At 41.8% G+C, this 24014-nt stretch overlaps 1 protein-coding gene across 2 annotated transcripts in view; it reads right to left on the minus strand.

Moving 5' to 3' along the window:
• Positions 1-22019, minus strand: part of sema3c (sema domain, immunoglobulin domain (Ig), short basic domain, secreted, (semaphorin) 3C) — a 36902-nt gene extending 14883 nt beyond the window's left edge. The window contains exons 1-5 of one of the 2 annotated variants that reach the window (XM_065951124.1): positions 21830-22019; positions 17752-17925; positions 4914-5074; positions 4165-4227; positions 183-302 (exon numbers count right to left, since the gene is read on the minus strand). In XM_065951124.1, the coding sequence (XP_065807196.1) occupies positions 183-302; positions 4165-4227; positions 4914-5074; positions 17752-17887 (480 nt within the window). In that variant the 5' untranslated portion in view covers positions 17888-17925; positions 21830-22019. The other variant, XM_065951125.1, reaches the window with a different exon arrangement.
• Between the last annotated feature and the right edge of the window lie 1995 nt (positions 22020-24014).

Here is a 24014-nt window from a genome sequence, read left to right on the forward strand (position 1 = left end):
CATTTGGCAGCATGCAATGTATTCTAATTTGTTTTTACTTGACAACCAGTCCAGAGTTAGATTTCAACTAAACTGTTCCAGTAATGTCTCTGTAAAGCACCAAGCCAGCGTCTCATAAACATGGTTTACACTGTCGAGAGTTTGTATAATGTCATGAAGTGAATCTGTCATCGTGTGCCCACCTCTGGTCTACGTCCCCGGTTGATGTACACACAGACGGGACTGTACGCTCCGCTGCCACACATGAACAGATGAGTTCTGTTGTAAGGCTGCACCACTCGGATAAAGTTCCCACAGCCGTGCTGGAAAACAGAGATAAACAAAAAGAAAGAGACACTTTAATAGTTCAGAAAGACAGGAAGAAAAAAAAAGAAAGACACAAATGTCACTCAGCTAAATCCCAATTAAATTGTAAATCTAATGGAAAGTGTTTTCAGAAGAATTTTACGAGATAGTTGTTCTTACACAAGCATTAAAAAAAAAAAAACGCTTTTATGATAGCTTTGCTCATGTAAGTTGATGCTAGTTAGCTTGAAATAGGAGTTTTTGTAAGTTATATTAGAGTGTTGAACCTTTTATGAGCTGATTGTTCCCCATGTAAGACTTTGTAAACACAACTTACAGTTTAGTATTAATGTCAGCTAATGTACAGTAAGCTGACTTGACATCATTGTATAACGTACATTTGAGCGTTTTTTGCTATCTTAATGACTTTAATTTAAACTTGGGATAGTCCTACTGTTTCATTTAGCTTTTAGATGGCAAATCTGACCGTTAGCTAGCATCCCTGTTAACATTTAAGCTAATGAGCACAACCTCATGAATTGACTTGGATGATAGCAATGGAGCATGCTATCATAGATGATACTTGAGATGAAAAATATGAATACTAGTTGAAAACATTCTCCTAACCCCCAACAGCACTACAAAAAATAATTACTGTTTTCATTTCTTTTTTAACACCAACTGTGACACAATGCTCTGAGGCGTATCAGAGGGTAAGGTCTATTTCCTGGTGTACAGCCAAAGTGAAAGGAGCTTGTTTATCTCTCCTGAAGTATCCTATTCCATATGAGGAGTAACTCAAACTTATCGCACTTGCTGTGCCGGTTATACAATCACTTGCTGCAAAATTAAATGGTCCCACAGCTCACAGGTCTGGTATTAAGGCCAGTGGAAAAAGAGCGTCACTGGTATATATCTGTGATATATCTCTATAGGCAGATTACTGATCCTGCTCCATCTCTTCTTTCGCTTCCCAAACGGCAGCTTGAAAGCTCCGCTTATTGAACCTTAGGTCGCAGAAAACAAGAGGAGAGTAGGAAGAAAAGGGAACGGGGAGGAGAGGAAGACGTATCCAGGGAGCCGTCAAGAACTTGGCCATGGCTGCAGGAATGGCAGCTGCTGCAGATCACGGTCGGTGCACGGCTCCACCGAGAGATATTGACAAAAAAAAACCAACTGAAATTCATGGTAACACACCCATCTCTGTAATTTATCCTCCTCCTCTGTCTCTCCGGCTTTGTTCTGACTTTAACCACCCAGTCATCTCAAAACAAGCACAAGGTCTTTGGCATGCAGCGGTGGTGAAAGTAGCTCAAATATACTGTATTTACAGATGCTTCGGTAAGGAAGACTGGTAAAGGTACTAAATCATCTTCTTTATATTTTTCTGTATGCATCAAAGCTAACTGAAGCTATCTAATTGCTCTGAATAAGCGAGTCTATTGACCAAAACATGAGTAGAAAAAAAGGACAGATATTAGTGATGTTGGGAAGGCGCAGGACAATGCATTTTAGCCAATGATGCATATGATCCTAACGAAAGCTAACGTAAGATAATGAAAGATAACATAAGCTAATGAAAGCTAATGAAAGCTAATGTAAGCTAACAAAAGCTAACGTAAGCTAATGAAAGCTAATGGAACGCACTGAAGTAAAGAGACTGTTTTGAAGATGTAGAAGGTCCAAATATCAATGTTGGAGTGTGGAGGTAAAATAAAAATAAAAAGTCAAGATTAGCAAAATACCTGGTTTCTCTACTTTGACTCACAGCATATTTTCTTTCTTGCCGTCTGCAGCCATATCGCTGTCAGGTTTTCAAATACACACTTAACGTATTTAGCCACAAGCTATTTGCAACTGAACCAAATAAACAGAATGTTGTCTCGCTGTCTTAAGTTTAAGTGTGGACCTCATTGGGTATAATGTGGAGGGTACGTTGTCGTAATCAGCCCAGTTGGTTTGTATTTCTTATTCGGTGCCACCCTTGGGGCGAATCACAATGTGCGGTCCTTCTCTGGAGCCGGGTGTCTCCACAGACCGAGAAGAGGAGCTCAATATATATATCGCCCACAGATGGCGAGGGTAACCAAAACAGGAGGAGCTGGGTCTCTGACTCAAATGAGGGAAACCACAAAATAGGAAAAGAGACCAAATTAAATAACCTGTGGTCAAAAGAGAACCGGAGAGGTGGAAAAAAAAAAGACAGAAAAGTGGAAACAGCACTTGAGACAGGAAGTGGAACTGAAATGTTTGGAAGAGAAACTGGCAAGTAAGAACGGGGATGGGTACGTTGAGTGCATCCACATGGGGATTGATCGCCCTTGTGGAAGCCTGCCTGCAGTTTGGCAGAGCGGTGACTCAGTGCATCACAAATCACTCAAGGACTGGAAACAGCTTCTTCTCAAGGCGTGTTGTACAAAACCCCGACTTAACTAGCACAGCTGCTGTCAGGGGGACGGAAAGACGGTGGAGAATGTAGGACAAATAGGAAGTGATGGTCTTAGTATGGCGCTTAAGATATTAGGGGTTTCAATCGGTGTAAAAGTTTCGAAAGGGTAAAAAGTAAAAGTAAAAAGACTTCTTCCCTAGATTCCTCTGTACTCAGCACTGCAGCATCTGTAGGCATCTCTGCGTGTGCTTATTCCAGAACAACCCAATTAGACAAGAACAGAGGCGGAGGAGGAATCAGTCCTCAGAGTCCTACTGTACAGTATGTCTTCATTAAATCTCCATCCCGCTAACAAGTGCTGCTCAGAATCAGGCCGGCTTGGTTATGAAATCCCAGAGTCAATGAGCTGCGTCCCATTTGCGAGCTTTGATTCTGGTTTGTTTTTTCTACACCCCCCCTCCCTCGATCCGCCCACGCCTCTCTCTGGTCCTGTGACGATGCCAGGAGGATTCCGGGTCCAGTCGGTGACCCTGGAGACATCTGCTGCCTGCTGCACAAGTGACTCAGACCTGACACCAGCTCACAGATGCGGGAGAGGGAAATCCCAGGAGGTTGCACGCACAGTTCCTCTCTGGACTCACTCGGAGAAGTGGATCTGGGAACAGCTGACAAAACCTTGAGTCCAGATCTTGACCATCATGGTAGAAAAGATGAAGGGAACGTTGGATGAACCGGTTTGCTGACGGACCCAAAGTGGAAGTGCTAATTGAGTTGCCTCATTTGACACTTGTCTATTGATGCTACCATGGAGTTTTGTAGGCACAAGATTGGAAGTGCACACTGGAGAACCAGCTGTTGTTAAGGACTGGAGACTTAAGATGAAAACAAAGAAAGCCTTTTTGCTTTCTAGTCATTCTCTTCACTGAACATCACACACTTATTGTGCCACCCAACTGGTTGGCAAGAAAGGCTTCTCACTCCTGCACGCTATAAAGAAGTTGCCCGTCTCAGTTGCTATACCTTTGTGTTTTAACCAGTTTAATTTTTAATTCTTTAAGTGAAAGTTGTGGTTCAATTGGATGCGTTTACCGTTTGAGGAGACAAGCCCCCCGGGGTGTGCTTCCACAGATCCACATCACAGATAGAAAACCCAGAGAGAAGGAGATTGTAAATTAATGATTTTAAAAGCTTCACCGCCCCTGGAGAGGGAACAAAGTAAAAAGACTTCTCCTACGTTAGCCACCTATGTTTTGAGTATGAAATATTTCTTGCCCTTCACTTCCCAAACGGCAGCGTAATTGACACAGCCACATTGAATATACATAAAACTGTCAGTACTTTTGTAGACTTTCATCCTGCTGCTTTAAGTGATTGGAGCTAGCTTAAGTATCTCTTATTTATTAAGATATGTATCATCATATAGCAGGTTGTGCTGCAGAAGAGGCAGAAAGTCTTCCATGATAAATGTTTTCAGATTTGAGTGTTCTTACCGTGGGGTCCTTTCCTGCCATTTGGCATTCCTCTACCTTGCTTGTAGACGCGGGCCAGAACACCTGGTGAGAGAAGTATCAGAGTGAACCGAGTGTTTAAATAAGTGGGAAGTGAGCCCAGGAAGCTAGGAACAGATTGAGCGAGGACACAACATATGCCCACGTTGAGGTTTGATCATATTTTGTTTACGCACCGAAATCACAGGGAAAATTAGAGAAAAAAAATCAACAAGACAAACGTTGTAAAAGTTTCAGCTTGTGGTTAAAAGTGTCGGTAATGACATGCCAGCAACCATCACAGGAAAATGTGTTTATTTCAAGCCCGTGGAGTGGCGGTTAAAAGTCCAGCTCGCTGAATATATTGAGCAATTTACTCTGGGAAAAAATGGATGTAGTGCAGCATTCCCTGGGGAAACCTAAATGCTTTCCCATCTGTTTATGCACTTCATGCCTGTCAATTACGCTGAAGATAACTCCTTCACCGCATGCGGAATCAGTTTTCAGAGAGCTCCGGCGTTTTTATGCCTCTTTCCAAAAACCCTCAAATTGTTCTGATGGCTACAAATGTACCTTCATTTGCATATCATTGCACTGATTAGAATAAATACCTCTCCAGCAGTTTAATGAGCCAAACATGCTGTTGATTTTGTCATTTCTCTTTTTTCTCTCTCGCTTGTGAATAAAAGATAACAGTATTGTATTAGCACAGAATATTAATAACAGCCACTAATGATAGACATCTGCCAAACCTTGAGCGTGCCATGGGTGATGTTGTTGATGTCCATGGAGAGGATATGATCTTTGCAGCCCACGTACATCCTGTCCTGGTCCTCGTCCATCTGCAGGATCCTGTAGTCCATCGGTTTGTCGGAAATGCTGTAGTGTTCAAAGGACGGGGAGGCCTGCAGGTCTGAGGGAAACACAGAGAAAAAAAACATACATATAAGATGGTCCCAACACTAAGATGAAATGAGTCTTCTTCCTGTTTCTGTTGAGTTAAACACGAGAAACGGCCGCAGACAGGCCCACATTCATCTCCTTTTGATCAAAACAACTGATTAAGTCTCTATAGGTAAGAGCCCACAAGTTTCAAATGAAAGCTCCTGATATGTTTTTGTGGTCAGATATTTCTAATAATGTTTTTGTACGGCTAGATTTAAGACCTTAACTTCACAGAAAATAGTTTTGGTGCAAATATATTTTGATTCCTTGTTGCAGGGTATCAAAAAAGGATCTTGCAATCTAGTATTGCAAACAAAGCTGATGCATCGTATTGACAGAAATGTTGACCAAAAAAAAGTGTGAGATAAAACCCAGAACTGTATATCCTGTTTATTACACACAATCAACTCCTGTAAAGTTCAAACTCATCTTGAATACAGCTCCTATTAGGGAAAAAATGCAACATACTTTCTATCTATTTCCACTTTTGTGTGTGAAATCCAGATTAGGCTCAGTTGGTAATAGTTACAATGACAAAACACCTAAAGCCATGCAGAGCCACAAGGAAAAGGAAAAATATAAAACATTCAAAAAGGAGAAATCTGACAGAAACAAATGTTGATAAAAAGTAGCAGCTACAGTTGGAAAAACTGTACGATTTTTACACTTAATTGGCCCTTCATATGCCATGCAGGGTAGTCATAATTTACAACTATAGAAGATCATTATCATTATTGACCAAGATGTTTAATGAATGCACTGTGAATTGTTTATAAAATTGATTTCTTAATGACTTTTTATGCTAATTTCCAACTCACTTAACTTCCATGCACTTATGACTACATTGAACGTGCTCAGCAGAGATACCAACCAAGTTTATTTATATATCACCCTTTAGACACCAGGGCATTTAAAGTGCATTACACAGGCATAAAAAAAGCATTTTTAAACATTTCATTAAATAATATGATGTGCGTGGATATAAGAATAGACAATTTCAACAGAATGCATACACGATTTACACAAACTAGACGTGTGTGCACGAACAAATACAAGCAAATACATGTACACACAAGCATAACAATAAACATGTGTGAACATGCAGACATGAAAGTACATGAACACAATGTTAAAAAGAGAATGATGAAAAGGTGAGGAAAACACAGTAGGTCAAAAGAAGAAAATTTTGGTTAAAATAAAAGAAAACAGTTAACAGTAATTGATTAGAAGTTTAAAAAAGTCAGTGAGTTAAACAAAGCTAAGCCCGAATACAGTATACACCTCGGATAAGAAACTCTTCCTACAGAGTCTCTTCTACTCATTAAGAGCTCACATTGTTCACACATACGGAGTAAACATTCTCAGATAGTTATTTTCAGCCTATTTGCTCCAGAGATAGAGAACTCTCAACCATACCATCAAAGGCCTTCACTATTAAAGCCAAACTCATGCATATTTATCACTTTTTCAATCTGTGCTGAGAACAGGGGGTGTGTAGGGGGGGGGGGGGTAATGTAGATCTACAGCCTCTATTTCCTCCCCTCTGCTGACCCTCTTTGAGCTCTCTTTGTATTCTCTCCTCTAATCAACAAACAGGTTGCCAGTGCTTTGCTTCAATCCCTTAGGCTAAAGTCACATTTTCAGCATTGTGTGACATACGCTTTTGAGTGGAGGGCCTTTTATCTCGAAGGAAAGTAGCTTTTTTCCGCGGTACCCCTCACTCTGATCACAGGCTGTTGTTTGGCATGATCGTCACAAAAAAAAGAAAAAAGGCTGGAGTGTTTAACTTTAAATAAAGACGAGTTAACCACTTCAGTCACAGGCAAGTTTCCCACGACTCCTCCGAGTTACATTTCCTTAGATGGTTAGCGTCGAGAAAGGAGAGCAGGATATTTTTGAACATTTCGAGAGAGGTGAGAGCATCTTCATGGCGCCTAATAAGACTCTGTTTTTTACCTGACTTCTCGGAAACAAAATTAAAGTGACACTACCTGTCAAGAAGATGTGTGTTTAATAAAGAGAAAAGAGATTGCATCAGCCTCCGGCTTCAAAGCGGAGAAGATGGCAGATAGCATCACAGGGAGCTCTGCAGAGAGAGGCAATATTTTCCTAACGAAAAAGCCTTAAGATGTTACACTCCTCCCTCTGCCACAGCATGAGCAATCATGGGATAAAGACTCGCTAACTGCTAATTAAAAGCATGCCATGCTCCAAATCTGCAGCCAAAAAAAAGAAGAAGTTTTTTATACATATTCCCAATTTAAGTTCTTGGAGGTGATTCAGGAAAACCACAATACTGTACTTCATTTTTACAGGTCTGGGACATAGAAGGTGGCAGCTATTATTAAACACTCAACTGTGATAATGGATGTGCAGTAATTTAAGTTTTACAATAGCACACTATAGCCTCGGCTACAGGCTGATATAATCTACTACAGTAAGTGGTCGAGTCAAACCGAGGTGGGTGGAAGCCAGAGAAACATGGCATTATGAGCTTTATTACTTTGGGGTGAAGCAAAAAGGGCAAGAGGTGACAAAAAAATAACTTTTCTGTCACCGCTAGCAGTAAAAAGCAAGTGAGTTTTTACTGCTATATTAAGATTGAGCTAATGTTGTTTTTTCTGTAGGATAAGATGGTTATTTGAGCACAAAATCTAGCTTAGAAGTCATTTCTATTTTTGATTAAATAGTTAACTAACAATATGAATTAATGTGTAGCTCAACAAGACGATGCTACGCTTTTGCCTAGCTAATGTTCAAATAGCCACAGCTTGACTGCTAGCTCAACTGGAAAGTTGCTAGCTTTTGACAAAGATATTATTCAGTCAATTTACAAGCTTTTTTGGGAGCTTTTTACCGCAATTCACATTTTATGATCAGGAGTTAACTTACAGAGCCTTCAGTTCAAAGTGTGAGACTGTACCTAGCTTTGTTTTTACTGTTCTAGTTGTTTTAGCCAGTTAATCCCAAACACACGTGTGTTCATAACAAATATCCAAGCACATTTACAGAAGAGAATCAAATTTTCTCACAACTCATCCATTTTGATTACATTGAGGCCAGGAGTTATGTGTCATTAGGGGGGCTGCTGATCTGACTGACAGGTTGGCGCAAGTCAGCATTTCCAATATGGCAACAGCCAACGTTGGGCTTCAATAGTCAGCTTCAGAAACTAATGGCTGACATCACTGAGAGTCTTTTAAACTGGTTTTGATTCAAATTCAAATTCAAAAAACTTGGAAGGCAATTCAAAGGCACACAGAGCAGTAAATTAACAACAGTGCAAGTACGAAACATTTTAACCTAAATATAAAGTGTCAATTTAAATACAACTTAAAGCTTAAACTTAACTTAAAATCCAAAATATTAAAAGAGTAGATATAAGTGGACAGTGATCGGACTAACAGATGTAAACAGATGTACTACTTACTCAGTAGATTTGGGAGAAAAAGAGGTTCTCTGTATTTAATAATCCCCCCGCCATTAATTGACTCTGACATTATGGTACCCTTGTGTCTTTTTACATCTACCTCTGACGACATTCCTCCAATACATTCCACAAGGGAGAAACATCATTCAGAGGGGTGTGGTGTGGGGTGAAACAATTGTCAAACATTGAGTTGAACTTTGTTTCGTTTACTCGAATTGGGGGAAAATAGAAGAGGCTGGATGCCAGGTGCTGACATGGGACGCAGTTGGTTTATGTCACATGGATAATGCTCAATCCCTCAAAGACAAAACTGAAACCCTCCGGAGCAAACATACCATCGGATCCAGTGTCTTCACAGAGCTCTGCTTTCAATCTCATACAAACAAATGAGTCATGACTGCTCTGTTGCAGCACTGTGGACCGACATCAAAAGTTCACATTGCCAGATGGTGCACCTGCTCTGTCAGAGAGAGGGTGTTGACCGAACAATCGACGAGGTTTTTCAGAGCCATTTAATATGTGCTGGAGACTAAGTGTTTACAGCATCATTGCCAGCTCATAACCTTCGCATGAGTTCTTTGATGACTGATCCCACTAGTGTTGATAGCAAAACCCTCAGTGGCGTCTAGTTAATTTAGTCAGCGAAACCTCACAGTTTCCAAAATTGTTCATAATAAGATGTTTGGATGATAAAAAACAAAACAAAACAAAAAGTTTGTCTTTGTTTTCCTGTCTGTAAAGACAAAATTCTTTAGACCACATGTGGTTCGTTAGTCAGGCTACCAGTTTATATGCATTCCTCACTGTTGAGATCACACCCCAGAGGCGAGAATGTCAAAAGTGTTTGTGGACTTCACTACTCTGGCTTCATCTCGGGACTTGTTGTGGAGAGTGCTGTGTTTGTGATGCAGATTGTGGCATTTCTGTCTGAACAAAAGACAGTAAAGAAATAAATCTGTTCAGCTTTGGAAAGGATCTCAAGTTTTAGGGTTGATCATTTGTGCAATGATATAAAAGGTGGGGACCACACACTTGAAAGCAGGATTGTAAAAAGCTGATGTAATGCAAGTGATGAAATGTCTTGTTCTGTGTTGTTTTGTCTCGCTTGTTGCTGGCCTCACTGCAGGTGGCGAGAGAGAAAGAAATTGAAAAAAAGTGACAGAGAAAGCAGGGTTTTAACAATGACAGTTGGTGGGTTTTCTATTATGTATGTGAGCAGGTGGTCCTTACAGCTCCCCGTGGACTTCACAGCAGTCCCAAGTGTCCTGCCTTTGACTTTGAGCTTTGACCCATAGTGCCCCATTGGCTGGATGGCAGACCAATGTTGATTCAATTCACCCTGATCTCTGCGACGGACAGTGGGCTTGTGGGGTTTAGCGGAAGGAACAAGGTGGGGCGACTGGAGAGCTGAGACTTTCTCCGTCTTTGATGTGTTCTTTTGTGTGAAGTGGTCAAGCGGAAGCAGGACAAAAGCCTTTTGTTGGGCCAGGGGTCATTCAATATTAAACAGCAGGTTGCTTTCTTTTTCACAGACCAGATCGTATTAACCAAAAAACACATTGAAGGATGGGCTGTCTTAGAAACAAGAGGCCACAAGCTACTGAATCTTAGAGTAAAAAAAGAACATCCCCTCATCAGGTTGTCGGGTAAAACAAGTGGAAATAGAAAAAAAATGAGGGCAACAGGAAGGGAACTATCAGTGTGTCCCTATTTGCATGGCAGCAATTTAAGTGCTGAGGAGATTGCAGTGTTCACTTGGCTACTTCCCTGTTTTTTTCAGTTGTGATTATACAGTGTAATCAGGAGAGGAAATGCAACAACCACAAGGTAACCTCACTCAGGTTTTCAAGACTTTTTGAGCAGCCCAAAATTGTCTGAGAGATCAAATAACACAGTTTTACAGGAATGCTGTCAGCAGTCAACAACACTTTCGTAGTTCTGGTTTCGGATGAGCACACAATGAATGGTTTGTTGTAATGCAGCAGTGTAAAAAATTAAAGATGCACAGTGGCTGGAAAGTATGTGGGATCGTTATGAGAGAGGCAACTGTAGTTTTGGACCGCCCGTGACTGAGGTTTGATGATTCGATGCCAACTGTCTTTGAGTTGGTGTCACTTCAGCCCCAGGCCTTTCTTCAACTTTGTTGTAATGGAGAATATTAGATGAAACATGTTTCATTCTGAAGAGAAATTTGAAGAAAGAAATTAGTGAAAAACACAGCTGTAGTTTCTGACATTCCCCCCTGCTGTCCGCCAAATGAGGGAGTCACCTCATGAAAATCCATCAGCAGAGACTTCTCCGTCAACATGAAAAGACGATAAAGTCAGCATGGAGCAACAATAAGGGAATATATTGTCAGAACATTAGCTGAACCCTTGTGGAGCAGGGATGAACAACTTTAATCAAATTGACTGAGTGTCTGGAGAGTTGGGTTTTTTGATTAACGTCAGTGTCTGAATGTAAGCCAGAAGGTCCCTGAGCCTAATTAACACTTGAGGGTTGGACATTGGGCCAATTACAAACCAACTTTGTATATCTTTCTCATCAATTGGTTTTGTACCTGAAAGTTCCAGCATGAATAAATAAACACTATTCGAAGGAGGCTCCTTTGCCATTCAGTTCAAGGAGAACCTGTTCTTTGGTTGTCACGGCAGCCAGTGGGAGGACCCCAATCACCCATCTTGATAAATATTGAAGCAGGAGCTTATACTGCCTACTTTCAATGAATCTTTTCTGGCAAGATGGAGTGGGTTTCATCACGGAGGCTTGACTTCAAACCTGGTGCCAAATACCATTGGTCTTTGTCACAACGATGCTTAAAGCTCTTCGGGTTGAGTTCTGGATGGTTGCATTTACCTAACACGGTACTGGCCCACTCGCACATACTGCAGCAGGAAAAGACTTTATCCTGGCAACCGACAGGCCCCTCTAGAGATAAATAATGACTGTTGGCCGAGAGGTAAGGCCATCCACTCTCCTCTAGGGGACTATCTCGATGGTATACAGTAATGACTGGTGGTGTATACAAATGTCAGAGGGGAAGTTAAGGTGTCGTTTCAATGCATGGAGACCACCCAGGAGGTCTTACCATGGCTGACAGAGTCGTCCGATTGTCTGTCCAGCAGACATACTCCACATTCCCAAGCAGCTCCCAATGTGCACACAGCATGCACAGACGTACTGTACTGCAACTACTTGTGATGGACAGAAGCCAGAGTTGGCTCACATAGGGAAGACTTCATTTTGACTGTGTCTCATTAATTTTCCAATTGTTGTCTGTCGCCAATCATCTATAACCAGACATCTGTAATGGGAATCATATGGCTAGACCGAATGCCTGAGCTCCTATGCATGCCTTCTCTCACTTTGGTTTCCTAAAGCAGACGCCGCATTTAAATATGACATGTGAGCCCAGAGTGTATTTTCTCCCTTGGCGTTGCGTGTGTTTGTGCAGAGTGATGTTATCCAGCACCAATGTCAACTGCTGGTTTCACTGCACAGTTGACGTGCTAAGGCGTTGGCTAATATTCCCTGTAGGAGTCGAAACTCGAGATGACAACTTGTCCATCATGCGGCCCCGCTAGCCAGCTAGTTTGTGTTCCCAATGCTTCAATTAGCACCTGGCCTCCACTTCACATGTCACCGGCAGCAGCTCTTTTGCCTAGAATCAACCCCTATTTGACGTCTTAGCCGTGACCTCTCACATGCCAACAGCAGGAGCCTCTAGTTACCGCTCACCCCAAGCAGACAGTAAATCTGAGTGATTTTACTGTCAGGGGAGGTCTTGCTGAGACTCTCAGAGCGAGGGGAGGCTTGCAGGAGATACGGGTCAGAGGATCCTCAGAGTTTATGTGTTTACTGGTCATGGAGGACCGCCAAAGGGAAAGGCTCAGTCAGGTGGGACTCATCTCTGACGTCTTCAACACGAAAATCTGTGCTGTATTTCCCTAATGACTTGATGTTGCTGAGGTCAAGAGGTTGTTTTTGTGGTGGAGTGAAAATAAAGGGGGGCCATGAGGGAAAACACCAGTACAGTAGATGTACCTGTTGGAACTTTGTATTATCTGGTTATTTTTTGTAGGATTTTTGCCTTTATTTAAATTGTATAGCTGTGTAGAGACAGGAAATGTGCGGAGAGAGAGTGGGTGATGACATGCACCAAATAGCTTCCAGATTCAGGAGTTGAACCTGGGGACCAGTGCAATGAACATGGGGCACCTTGCTCTACCAACTGAGCTAAACCAGCACCCCACCTGTTGAAACTGTTTGTAGTCCTCTTTAGACTAGCATTCAAGTCATTACATGATTCCAAAAATGGCAATGGGAATTTGTCTGAGGCTTTTATCCAGAGATACTGAACGGTTTTTTTTTTTGCCCCTGAGTTGTCATGGAAAGCTCAGCTGATAGAAAAGCTCCAATATGAGAGTAGAAACTGGACATTTAAATATTGTGCACTCCAAAACATGACATGAGTAGAAACAAACTTGCGTTTATAATTTTACAAACACAAGTCATTGATTTATGATAATCCTGACCTTAAATCCAAGGATTTTCCATCTGATTTTGGCTATCCTTAGTGAGATGCCGTCTTTGTCTGTATTGATGGGCATTGATTACCTTTCAACATGTTGTGCAGGAGGAATAATAAAACATTCATCAGAGCTAGCAAGGTCAGACGCAGGACTGGATTAACACAGATGGATGGACAGAGGAAGGCACACTGACAGTGGAGCTGTCAAACATCTCAAATGCTGTAAGCCCTGAGGCGGTGCAAGCTGGAGCTCAGTGGACTCTAAATGAAACATCCTTGCACATTAGATGGACATCTTGTGGGAGAAAGAGTTCTCCTCATACCATTTTTACCAATATTCAAGCTAGGACAACACACATACATGCTTTGATAACCTTTAGCTGTTTGAAGCACGTCTCTGTTTGCCCTTGTTGACAGCTCTGATAGGCCTATACTTTGCCCTGTGAATAACTCTCCATAATCACAGAGCATCGCTGATTGTACTTTACATGCTTGATTATGTTTACCACAGGAAAGTGTAGATGCTAATGTGCAAGTCTAATGCAAGACAGAGACAGGAAGCTGTCTTATGTTAAAAAGGAATTAACCTGAAGGCACAGAAAGAAACATCCTGGCCTGCTTCTGGCTACTTGTCAGGGTTGGTCTTTGACATTTTGATCTTTTGCTGACCCCGTAAGAAGACACATGCCTTCATCCAACCGGGTGTAGGATCTCTTTCGCTGGATAGTCATGATGTTCGATATAACAGGACACTCTGAAACCTTTCCATAAAAGTCTTAAGAAAGTCATGCAAAAGAAGACCCTGTAAATCAACAGTGGTTGAAATGTGACATCTTGCAGGAGATTGTTTTATATCGGTCGAAACTACATCAGCAGATATTCTCCCAAAGGAATTAAGAAAATGCAGAAGTGTTCAGATTGACAGGAATCTTAAAATAGTCTTGGTTTGTTAAGCTTCAAGTATTCGTGGTCACCGTGCAAAAGCAAGCTTGTAAACGTTATTTCATTACTTGCCATGCTGGAGAGCCACATGGTTTAAACAATGATTTAGCACAAAGTTCTGCCTCTTAATGCAATCAAGTCTAGTGAGGAATGCACCTAAGGGCACTTAGCACAGACAAACACACTCTTTCTCTGACAGTGATACACATGCCCTTCTGCAAACCCTCACCACCAAGTAAACCTCCTTAACAGACCGACATCCACCTGCAGTGCAGGAACAGTATCATTGGCTGTATGAATGATGGGGCTTTCTGGGAGTATTAATGAGGCATGTAAAAAGTGAAAAAGGGGTCTGGTGTAGCCTGGTTCCTGGATCTCTGGTTGTGAGCTCAAACCATTGTGAAGGAGTGCTCATTAAGTTGCAGACACCGCCTTAATCAATCTCTTCGATGTCTCAAACCAGGTTCTCAGTCACTCACTTTTTAAACTACATATTTCATGATTGGCATACATATTTATATAACCTCAAATGAATACTGTATTATATAATGGTTTTGCCAGTACAGGGTGAGACCGCTGATGAGGTTAAATGACCCCGATCATAAACACAGTCCTCTGCCCTGACAGCCAACTCAAGGGATAAATGAGGCTAAATTTTTGATCCCACCATTCTTGGCATTTTGGCAACAAAATATGATACAGTAGCAGAACCAATAGGCATCAAATAACATGTACTGTATTTCTCAGCATTTATAATACTGGTCCTCCAAGTTTTGGCTTGTTAATATCAATGTATTACACCAGTGATATCAATGGATTCTCAAGATCTGTGTCCACATAACGAACGATCTCTGCTGCAGACACTGATCAGAGAGTCTTCACATTTGGGGCGCTGGTGGTGCAGTGGTTAGTGCGCGCGACCCACATATTGAGGCTGTAGTCTTCCAAGCGGGCAGCCCAGGTTTGAATCCCACCTGTGGCTTTTTTCCCGCATTTCATTCCCTACTCTCTCTCTCTCCCTGATTTCCTGGGGAAAAAAAATAGTCTTAACATTTCTATGAACAAACATGCCTTTATCCAACCGTGTGTGGGAACTCTTTCACTGGATAGTCATGATGTTCGATATAACAGGACACTCTGAAACCTTTCCATAAAAGTCTTAAGAAAGTGTATACATCATGCAAAAGAAGACCCTGTAAGTCAACAGTGGTTGACATTTCTATGAACAAACATAAAACCAACTGAGCAAAGAAACTTCCACCTCCCTATGTAGTCTCCCAGCCCAGCTGATTGTCATCAGCCATCAGCTGAGGGAGAACATCACAGGTGTAGTCAGTAGCTTCTGATGAGCAAGGAAACTTGTGAACCAGTTCCTTGAGAGTCCATCCATAACATAAGGTAATTATATTTTATCACTCCGGGAATCCCTGATTAGTTCTGCAGTCAGGAAGGGGGGCCTGTAGTTTATTATCTGAGGCACGGAACAGAAAAAAGGCACCACTTGAAAGTTTATTATTTGGGTTAGCTGCATTTTTCTCTGTTTATTATGCGGTTTTTAATTGTGGTCTGGCTGTGTTCGCCTGAAGAACACACGAGCAAGCAGAGCGAGGGGAAAGAGGAATGTTGGAGACAGCAACTTCTCCGCAGGACGCGAGGCAGCGCCGGGAGTCCCGTGAACCTGCCATAGCCGTGGATTGGATTTCAGCAGAGATATGAGGAGGAAAAAAAGGGGAGGGGGGGGGGGAAGATACTGGAGCGTCCAGATCTCTGTCCAACCTGAGCGTCTAACTCATCGGTTTATTTTCTTGGGTTAGTTCACTCCAGCTTGGGATCATTAACAGGCCCCTCACATCTCGGAGCAGAAGGAGCCAGACTACAGGGCTAACTTTTTTTTTTTTGGCCACCCAGCAGGTGCCAAACCACCTGCTCCTTCTCCCTCTCTCGTGGACATTAGACTTTCCAAGTCTTCTTCCATGACACTTCATTCATCTGTCTGACTGCTTTGAATGAAACCCAAACTCCCTGAATTCTTCCCCAATTTTGAGTGCTTTTGGGAGAAATGAGCCTTAACCTTGGACCATAAGAGTCTCCTTACATCTGCGTCTTGCCTTTCCTGAGTTATGACCATCCTCCTTAGTTCACAATGATTTCCAACTACAAAACAAACTTCTCTTAACTTCCTGTTAGTCACTGAGGTTTAAATTTCAAGTACTAAATCGAAGCTGGAATGTAAATTTCCACCTCAAGTTTTCAACAAAAAATCCCTGTGCTCCTTGCCGCTCGTTCTTCAATAATTTACCTGATCGTATCCCTAAAGTGAAACAAACATTTAACTCGTCTCACAGATAAACACTGATTCAGAGTCCAGAGTCTGTAAGAGAATAAGTGCACTGCAGATACAAAATTCTCCTTTTATGGTCCTCACTGCAGCGGCTACGGTGACTAACACATATCAAATCTAATCCTCTGAAAGGGAATCAAGCGTTACAGGATTACAGGGATTGGCTCATTCTCGACTCGGCCACCTCTGACATTTTAAGCCAACTGTTTGGAAACACCGGTGGAGCGACGAGTGAGTGAATAATGTGACACGAGCGGTCAAAACTAAAGATATGACAGCGATGGTGCAGGTTTATTGTCCCATAATCATCGTGCGTTGGGCTCTTTCTCCTGAAACTTACTGCCACATTCGATGTCTCATACAGTTTACAGAGCAGAAAAAGACAAAATAAATTCTCCAGGTATTTGGAATGAAACAATAATCAGAGAAACCTGAAAGCATGGAAGGCAAAGAAAGAAGGGGAAAGGGTAAAACGTTCGAGGAAAGAATGAGACCAAATAGGGGAAAAGACTTGAGAGAGGGAGTGGGAGCAAAGAAAAGTAAACCAGCTCGTACGCTGTAAGGCCTTATTAACTCTCTTCGTGCAGAAACCTTTGCTGACAGACAGCCTCAGCTGCTCTCTTCCACAGCGAGAGGTAGTGAAAGGTGATCAAACGTCTCCTTCAGCCCCTGCACACTATCCAGCCACTGAGAAAAAAGGTTACTGCACCACTCCCAACGACATGAGCGATCGGTCAGCTCATCCACACCGACTCCCACAACACACAGGCATGCACACGCACACACAGGCTAAACCGTCCTATCCTTATACACTACACTCTCGTTTCAAAGAGTGTGTGGGGGGGGGGGGATCAAAAATGCATAAAATAATGTCAAAGAAATTAAATAAAACAAGAGAATCAAATCCAGAGGCAGCAGCAATGCCCAGAGGTCTGCGGCATGGCGGGGTGTGATTAAAGTTTAACGAGGAACAGATTCAAGGTAGTTCTCTCAAGCTGTGCCGCCTCCTGCAGAGCGCTGACTTTCTGCTGACACACCGCACGACAAAGGATGGACAAGGATCTTCCAAAAAAAAAAAAAAAAAATAGAGAGATTTAAGGCCTCTGCAATCAAAACGATTCAATCCATGTGTACAAACTGACAAAGACTATTCTAGACTTGAAAACAACTCTTGAATAAAGTCTGCAAAGTCGAGGTTAGCCGTACACATGCTCTTTAACGATGCGGCCCCCTCGGCTCGCTTTGATTATCAAGCATTTGTTTAGCGTTAGGCGGCCTGAAACACACGGCATCTCTGCAACCTCATTACATCCTCAGAGAAGCACAACAATGGGAAAAGGGCCAAGTGGATGGTGTAAATTCATTTTAAAGGGGGAGTGGGGTTGTTATTTTTTTTCTTACCCTCAAAGGAAAGGAAGACTCTTGGCAGGGGCTGAGGGAGGCCGCGGACCCCGCTGGAGAGGAAAGAGAGAGCCAGGAGGGAAAGCGCCATAGCTGACACCAGAGGTGGCCTGGCCAACCCCTCCGGCCTGCCCATGACTGCACGGCTCAGGAAACTCGACCAGTCAGCAGCGCCTGTTGGGAGGTGATGGAAAGAGAAAGTCAAACATTTTTCACATTAAAACACTTTTAATACAGCTAAACCCAACAAACACTCTTAGCAATTGCTGCTAAAGCTCGCCTTTTCTTTCTTGAATGAATGAATTAAAAACCAATACCACCCTTTGTCATTTCTCTAATCTTTCAAAAATGAACTATCATTGGCTCAGAGACGACATGACTGCTTTTCCTTGATTTTCTGACTGTTCTGAGTGAAGACAGGCGAGAGGACAACATGTCAGTTAAATCCCTCCACTTACTGTATCCTTACTTTGTACCTCTCTTAAATATAGATGAGTTAAATCTGCACAAAAGAGCTGCCGAAGAAACTCTCCCCTCAGCCTCTCCTCGTTCCCTTTTCTTCACAACAGGACAAGAGCATCTCAATAATTGATGGCGGCAGGTACTGTACTGCCAGCGGGACACTTTACTCCTGCAAGGCCGAATCTTTCTGCTGAACAAAGGCTGTTTTAAGCACCGAAACTGGCTGTTACACTACCAAACACATTGCATTAGACAAAGACACTGAACCAACTGCATGCACAAAGAAAATACTGTTTGTACAAGGGCGTTGGATCTGTGTTCTCATGGCTTATAGATGTGAAATAAAAAATTGATGTCTTTGAGATAGCAGCACTGCGTGATTGCTATGAAAATTTCAGTTCGGGGTGTAGTGTACAAATAGGTTGAGCTATGGGTGTGTTGCGGTGGAGTGAGGCGTGACTGATATATAGCTGAGGTGGAATTCTATCGTTCAGGTGCATACGGATAACAGATGGAAAACCCGCAGAGGAATGAGCACTCTTTGGCTGCACTTGAGAGAAATAAAACAGCATGGGGCCCCTGCCGCTGTACTGCAGCCCCTCTCTTACTGCATCATCCTCAGACACACACACACACACACACACACCATCACCCCAGAGCCTGCTTCAGCTGGGGCGTCTCCAACAACATCAGCTTCCAGGCAGATGGCTTTTCTGATCCCATCCTGAGGCGAAAGACTCTGTCTTTTCTGACCTTTGTTACCACCCTCAAAGGGTTGTTTCATGACGCTTATTCAGAGTAATATCTAGCGCTCACGCTTGACATATGTGTCTCTGACATTTCTAAACCCACCACAGTTGATCTCGGTTAATACAAGTGTCCTGTAACCCAGGTCAGAGATTTGAATGTATTTTTTTGCTTTCAAGTTTCACGGCAGCTAAGCCAAGCAATTCAAGTCTCAAGTGCTCCTTGTTGTAAGTTAAGACAGGTTTAAAGCTCCTGTGAGTAGTTTCTAACCGGTTATGAAACAGACCGAAATTCAAACTGATGCCTCCCAATGACTTAAAAAAAGCGAACCAGACAATCATCGATAAGATTGTCAACTTAGATATTGTATTTTTAAAGCCTGTAACTGCAGCCGTGGGGGTAGGTGTCAGAAAAATGTTAAACAGCAAGCTAAAGTAATTTTTTATTTTCATTTTCCACAGCAAAGATTCACAATGAGGGATCCTTTTGACTGTTAAAATACAGCAGGATTACATTTTTGTCAAAAGACACTTATGCAAACATGTATAGGGGCATAGAGGGCGCCAAAATCAACACAAACCCAAAGTTCCTCACAGGAGCTTTAATATCTACAGCTTTGGGAACAGGAACAGGAATAACTCATTTGTGAAAAGGTGGATCAAAGGAAACATATTTTCTTGTTTATCCACACACATGGGGACACAAGTTTCTGGATTTTTACGCTAGTGGGGTCCACAAACATTGTACAAAATGTGAAAAAGTGTGCAACAGTAGGGACACAATCTGGAATCAAGGAAATTCTGTCCGTTTTAAATGTCATGATTTGCATCCAAAGCTCACAGTAAGTGTCAATACAGCAGTAAGTTTGCTTTTGTTTCCCAAAGCAGAAAGTAAAAAGGTGTTGAGGTTGGGACTTAGTCAAACTGGAGTTTACACACCATCACGGCCCAACTACTAATTCAGTTTTTACAGCCGTGACCATGTTGTTTCCCTCACTTTCACTAAGTGGTTTTGCTGTCTAAACTTAACGTTACACTTATGTTTGATGGGTTTTAACAAAAATATTTGTGTAACCTAAAGTATACTGTAGTTGAAACGTGTAAAAAGTGAAGAAAGCAAGAATTTAAAGTATGTTAACTTTGGTTCAGTGTGGTCTTGGGTTTCACAAACTCAATGCTGACATTCTTGCCTGTCGTCAGCACTGAGTCCAAAAAAGTCCCAAAAAGTGTGAATAACTTGATTTTGATGGTGTTATTTTGAGTGTATCCGCCCTTTAAACTGTTTATTTGAAGTGCTTACAGCGTCATCTACCCCCTTCCCTTACCCTCTCCCTGGGAACGTCAGTCTCACACCTGCTTAACTAATTGTCAAGAGAATTAGCCTCCTATAACATCCCACCAGGTCAGGTTTAAACACTTTCTTTGCTTCCAAAAAAACACCACCATGTGCATGGTGATCTCCACCCTGTGACATGAAAGAGCTCACCATCAGGACCACCACTATAACTCTGAATAAGTGGGTCTCTGAAGAAACAAAAAGGTTTGTTATTGTTTGTTGTTCTGAACGAAAAGAAAAAAAAAGAAATACTCCCAATTAATATTCCAGAAATTCCAGTGCAGAGAGTGCCAGGAATCTTCATGACAGCAATTAAATGTCTGAACAAAAAGGAGGTCAGAACAAGTGAGCGGAGTGTTATATTTCAAGTGGGGTGTAATGGTAATTGTGTTTATTGTGCGTTTCTCGGCAGACAGCCTAATGAATTTTCCATCTCACTATTTCAGAGGCATGGCTCAAAAAACTAATATTGATGAATCTGCAGAGCTGTACAAGCAAATAGTCCGGCTTCTTCCAAAAACAGGGTTTGTGATTATTTGGATCCCATCTGCTTCTGTTAATGCTTCAAACACATGTAGACAATTTTTACAGCTTGAAGTTGAAGCACACAGTCTTCCCGTCTGGATTGTTTTTTTTTACATAGATTTAACGATTCAGGTTTAACTTTCCTTTTCTGAAGATTTCAAACTGAAAACTTTCCCCCACTGTCCTGACTCTAACAGGACAGCGTGTGTTCATACCACACCCTGTCATTCAGTCGTCACTGTCTCTGTTACAACCACACGCTGCCTCAAGCACACATGGGACTCTTCAAGCACTGCCAAGAACACCAAACTGTTCATTACGAGTATTAAAACACAAGATCCACTGATTAAGGTTTGGAATCTTGTGACGGCAGCATTCAGACAATTGTGAGTCAGAGAAATCAATTTTTTACAGTATTAAATAAGAGAGGAAGGGTTGGTAGGAGCTGAAACCAGACTAGAAAGCGTTGCGATAAAGTTATACAAAAATCCCAGCCTTACCAAATAGCCATTTAAAAACACAGATGTTCTGTCAGTATTAGCTTGTATATCCTTTTTAAAGCACCAAATGGACTTTTAGATAATAAGACAGTAAGGTAAGCTTTTATATCGTCCAATAAGATTAAAGAAAAATGCTAAACATTCAACAAAATTAAATATACTCATCTCTATTTAACTTCAGGATGTCCAGCAAAAAAAAAAAAAAATGACTCAGATCCTGGAAATTTTTTGGGAATTAAACAAGAAGTCTGATGTAAGATTACACAATTTTCAAGTGGCAAGCAAGTAAAATATGATAAATTTGTCAGACTCTACAACTGTCTGATTTAGTTTACTTCTCCCTATTCTCACTGGTTCTCTGCACCTGTTTGCCTCCTACCTGCCACCTCCCTTCTGCCTCCACAGTGTGATCTCCTCCACCCCTCTACGGTGCAGTAAAGCAGGTAAAGACCCCTCTATACCTACAAGGACAGAATCCAGATCCAGTCCCTGCATGGTCCAGCACTCACCTTTCAGGGGGGGGAGGGGGGGGGGCTTCCTCCAGGGCTGGTCCCAGACTTGGAAAAAAAAAATCCCAGTTATCTGGATGTTATTTATCCCCCTTATGACACCTTGATTCCAGCTTATTTCTGTTACAGCAAAGAAGAAAAATGCTGCTATTCCATCTAAGGGCTCACTGAGCTGGCTTGACTGAGAGAGAGAGAGAGAGAGAGAGAGAGAGAGAGGAGAGGAGAGCGAAAAGACAGAGAGGGCTGGTGTCCTATTACACACTCTCCACTGAAGTCCCCCTCCTCCTTCCCCTCCTCCTCTTCACCACCCCTCCCGTCCATGATCGTCCTCCCTCCCTCCCTCCTGTTAACTAGACAGCAAACTTCAACATGCCTGGCTCAAAACATGCGACAGGGTGAAGCCTGAAAGGTCAGACGTGTTAGGGACTGATCTGCGGATGATCAAAAAAAGCCAAACAAAATTTGACCAATATGAGAAGAAATTAAAACAGACTTTCCACTTATTTCTATTTTCATTCACATAATTGCGACCATCAATTTTTCCACCATTATGAACTGGCTCTTGAGTATTCTGTGGAACAATTTTAAAAACAAGACCACAACAAAGTATGCAAAGAAATTACATCTGTAACGGAATTCAATTTAAAAAACCGTTAAAAAAACTCAAAAAGTAATCAGCTAGGCTAGCTGCATTTCAAGGCTGTACTTAAAAACCAAGGCTAATGTCATTATGCCAAAATGCTTACTACATCAAGAACAACGCAATTAAAAAAGAGCATGTAAATAGACGGTACCGATCAGTTGCCGAGTTGCACTGTGGGTAGTTTTGGACCCTGAGGGAAAAGGCAATGTTTTTTTCACTTGTTTTTAACTGCCTATAGTGAGTCCAACAATGTTGGAGTCATTTCATACTGAGATGCAAAACAGGTTTGTTAGCACGCTAGCGGTAGCTAATTATTAACACTCGACCGAAGTAAAGCCGGAGCAAACTTATAGTTTGTTGGTCAAGTTCATCCTGAAAAGAACATGAATTAACTGGAATCAATGGGAATCCATAGAATAGTTGGTAAATCACTTTTCTTGAAATCAGAAATTCTGTATATTATCTGTAATCTAGTATAGCATGCTCACTGCACCTTAATCTGAAGAATATACTTATATTTATAGCATTTATCTATATTTATAGCATCCCATTAATCCAGCCATATATACCCAATAATTCACTTTTTTTTAGTCTACATCTGTAAATTTTGTAATTACTGTACATAGCACAGATTCTTCTTTCTGCTTATTGCACTTCTGGTGAGATGCCAAACCTCATTTTGTAACTCTATACTTGTATATGTGTAATGACAATAAAGTTGAATCTCATCATCTCAAATGTTCAACACATAAAGCGCTACAGGAAAGGTAAGCAGGTCCAAAAAAATCCATTTTATAGCTATTGAGATATCTCAGCCTGGACCAGTCAAAAAGCTAACATTGCCATCCCTAAAGCTGCAGCAAGCATGGTTAATAAACGTTAGCTATTTATTTTTCCTTTGCTGGGGAAACTGCTACTGTCACAATTCATTTTTTAAACATCTACTCTTGATAAGTAATTACAGAAGTGATGGATCTAATCTCCATGATAGAAAGTGAAGTACAGCAAAACCAAAGGACATAATTGGATGTGGTAAGCCATAAAAAAAAAAGAAAAAAAAGATGTGGCGTGCTTTTCGCCTCCCTTTAAACTAAGAGCACAGAAACCCAGACATTACAAATATCTAATTCAGCACACAGTTAACACACAATTGCTTTCAATGGGTTTTGTGCTTGTTCAGGACAGCAAGTTAAAATGCTTTGCAGAGCTGTCTAAAACAAGCCAAACCTACAAGCACACAAAAGCTTGATCCAGTACATATTTGTTGCTTCGACACGAGCCCAAACCAAAGGAGTCAGGAGTCTCGAAAGACTTGGCTGGATAGATAAACACTACATACAGCATATTACCACGTGTTTGCAGCTAGAAAACATGCTGCTGATTTAACTATTTCCATACTCCGCGGAGGGGAATTGTGCCCCGCTTGCATTTTCATGAATGGATGCATTTGTCTTACTCCCGAGCTGAGTGTCACTCGTCACCTCAGGTATATAAGCCAGGAAGTGGAGGGTTTTACAGGTTAGCTCTTTGGCTCTTTTGAGG

The sequence above is a fragment of the Labrus bergylta genome, chromosome 23 (assembly GCF_963930695.1).
Source record: "Labrus bergylta chromosome 23, fLabBer1.1, whole genome shotgun sequence".
Taxonomy (NCBI): Eukaryota; Metazoa; Chordata; class Actinopteri; order Labriformes; family Labridae; genus Labrus; species Labrus bergylta.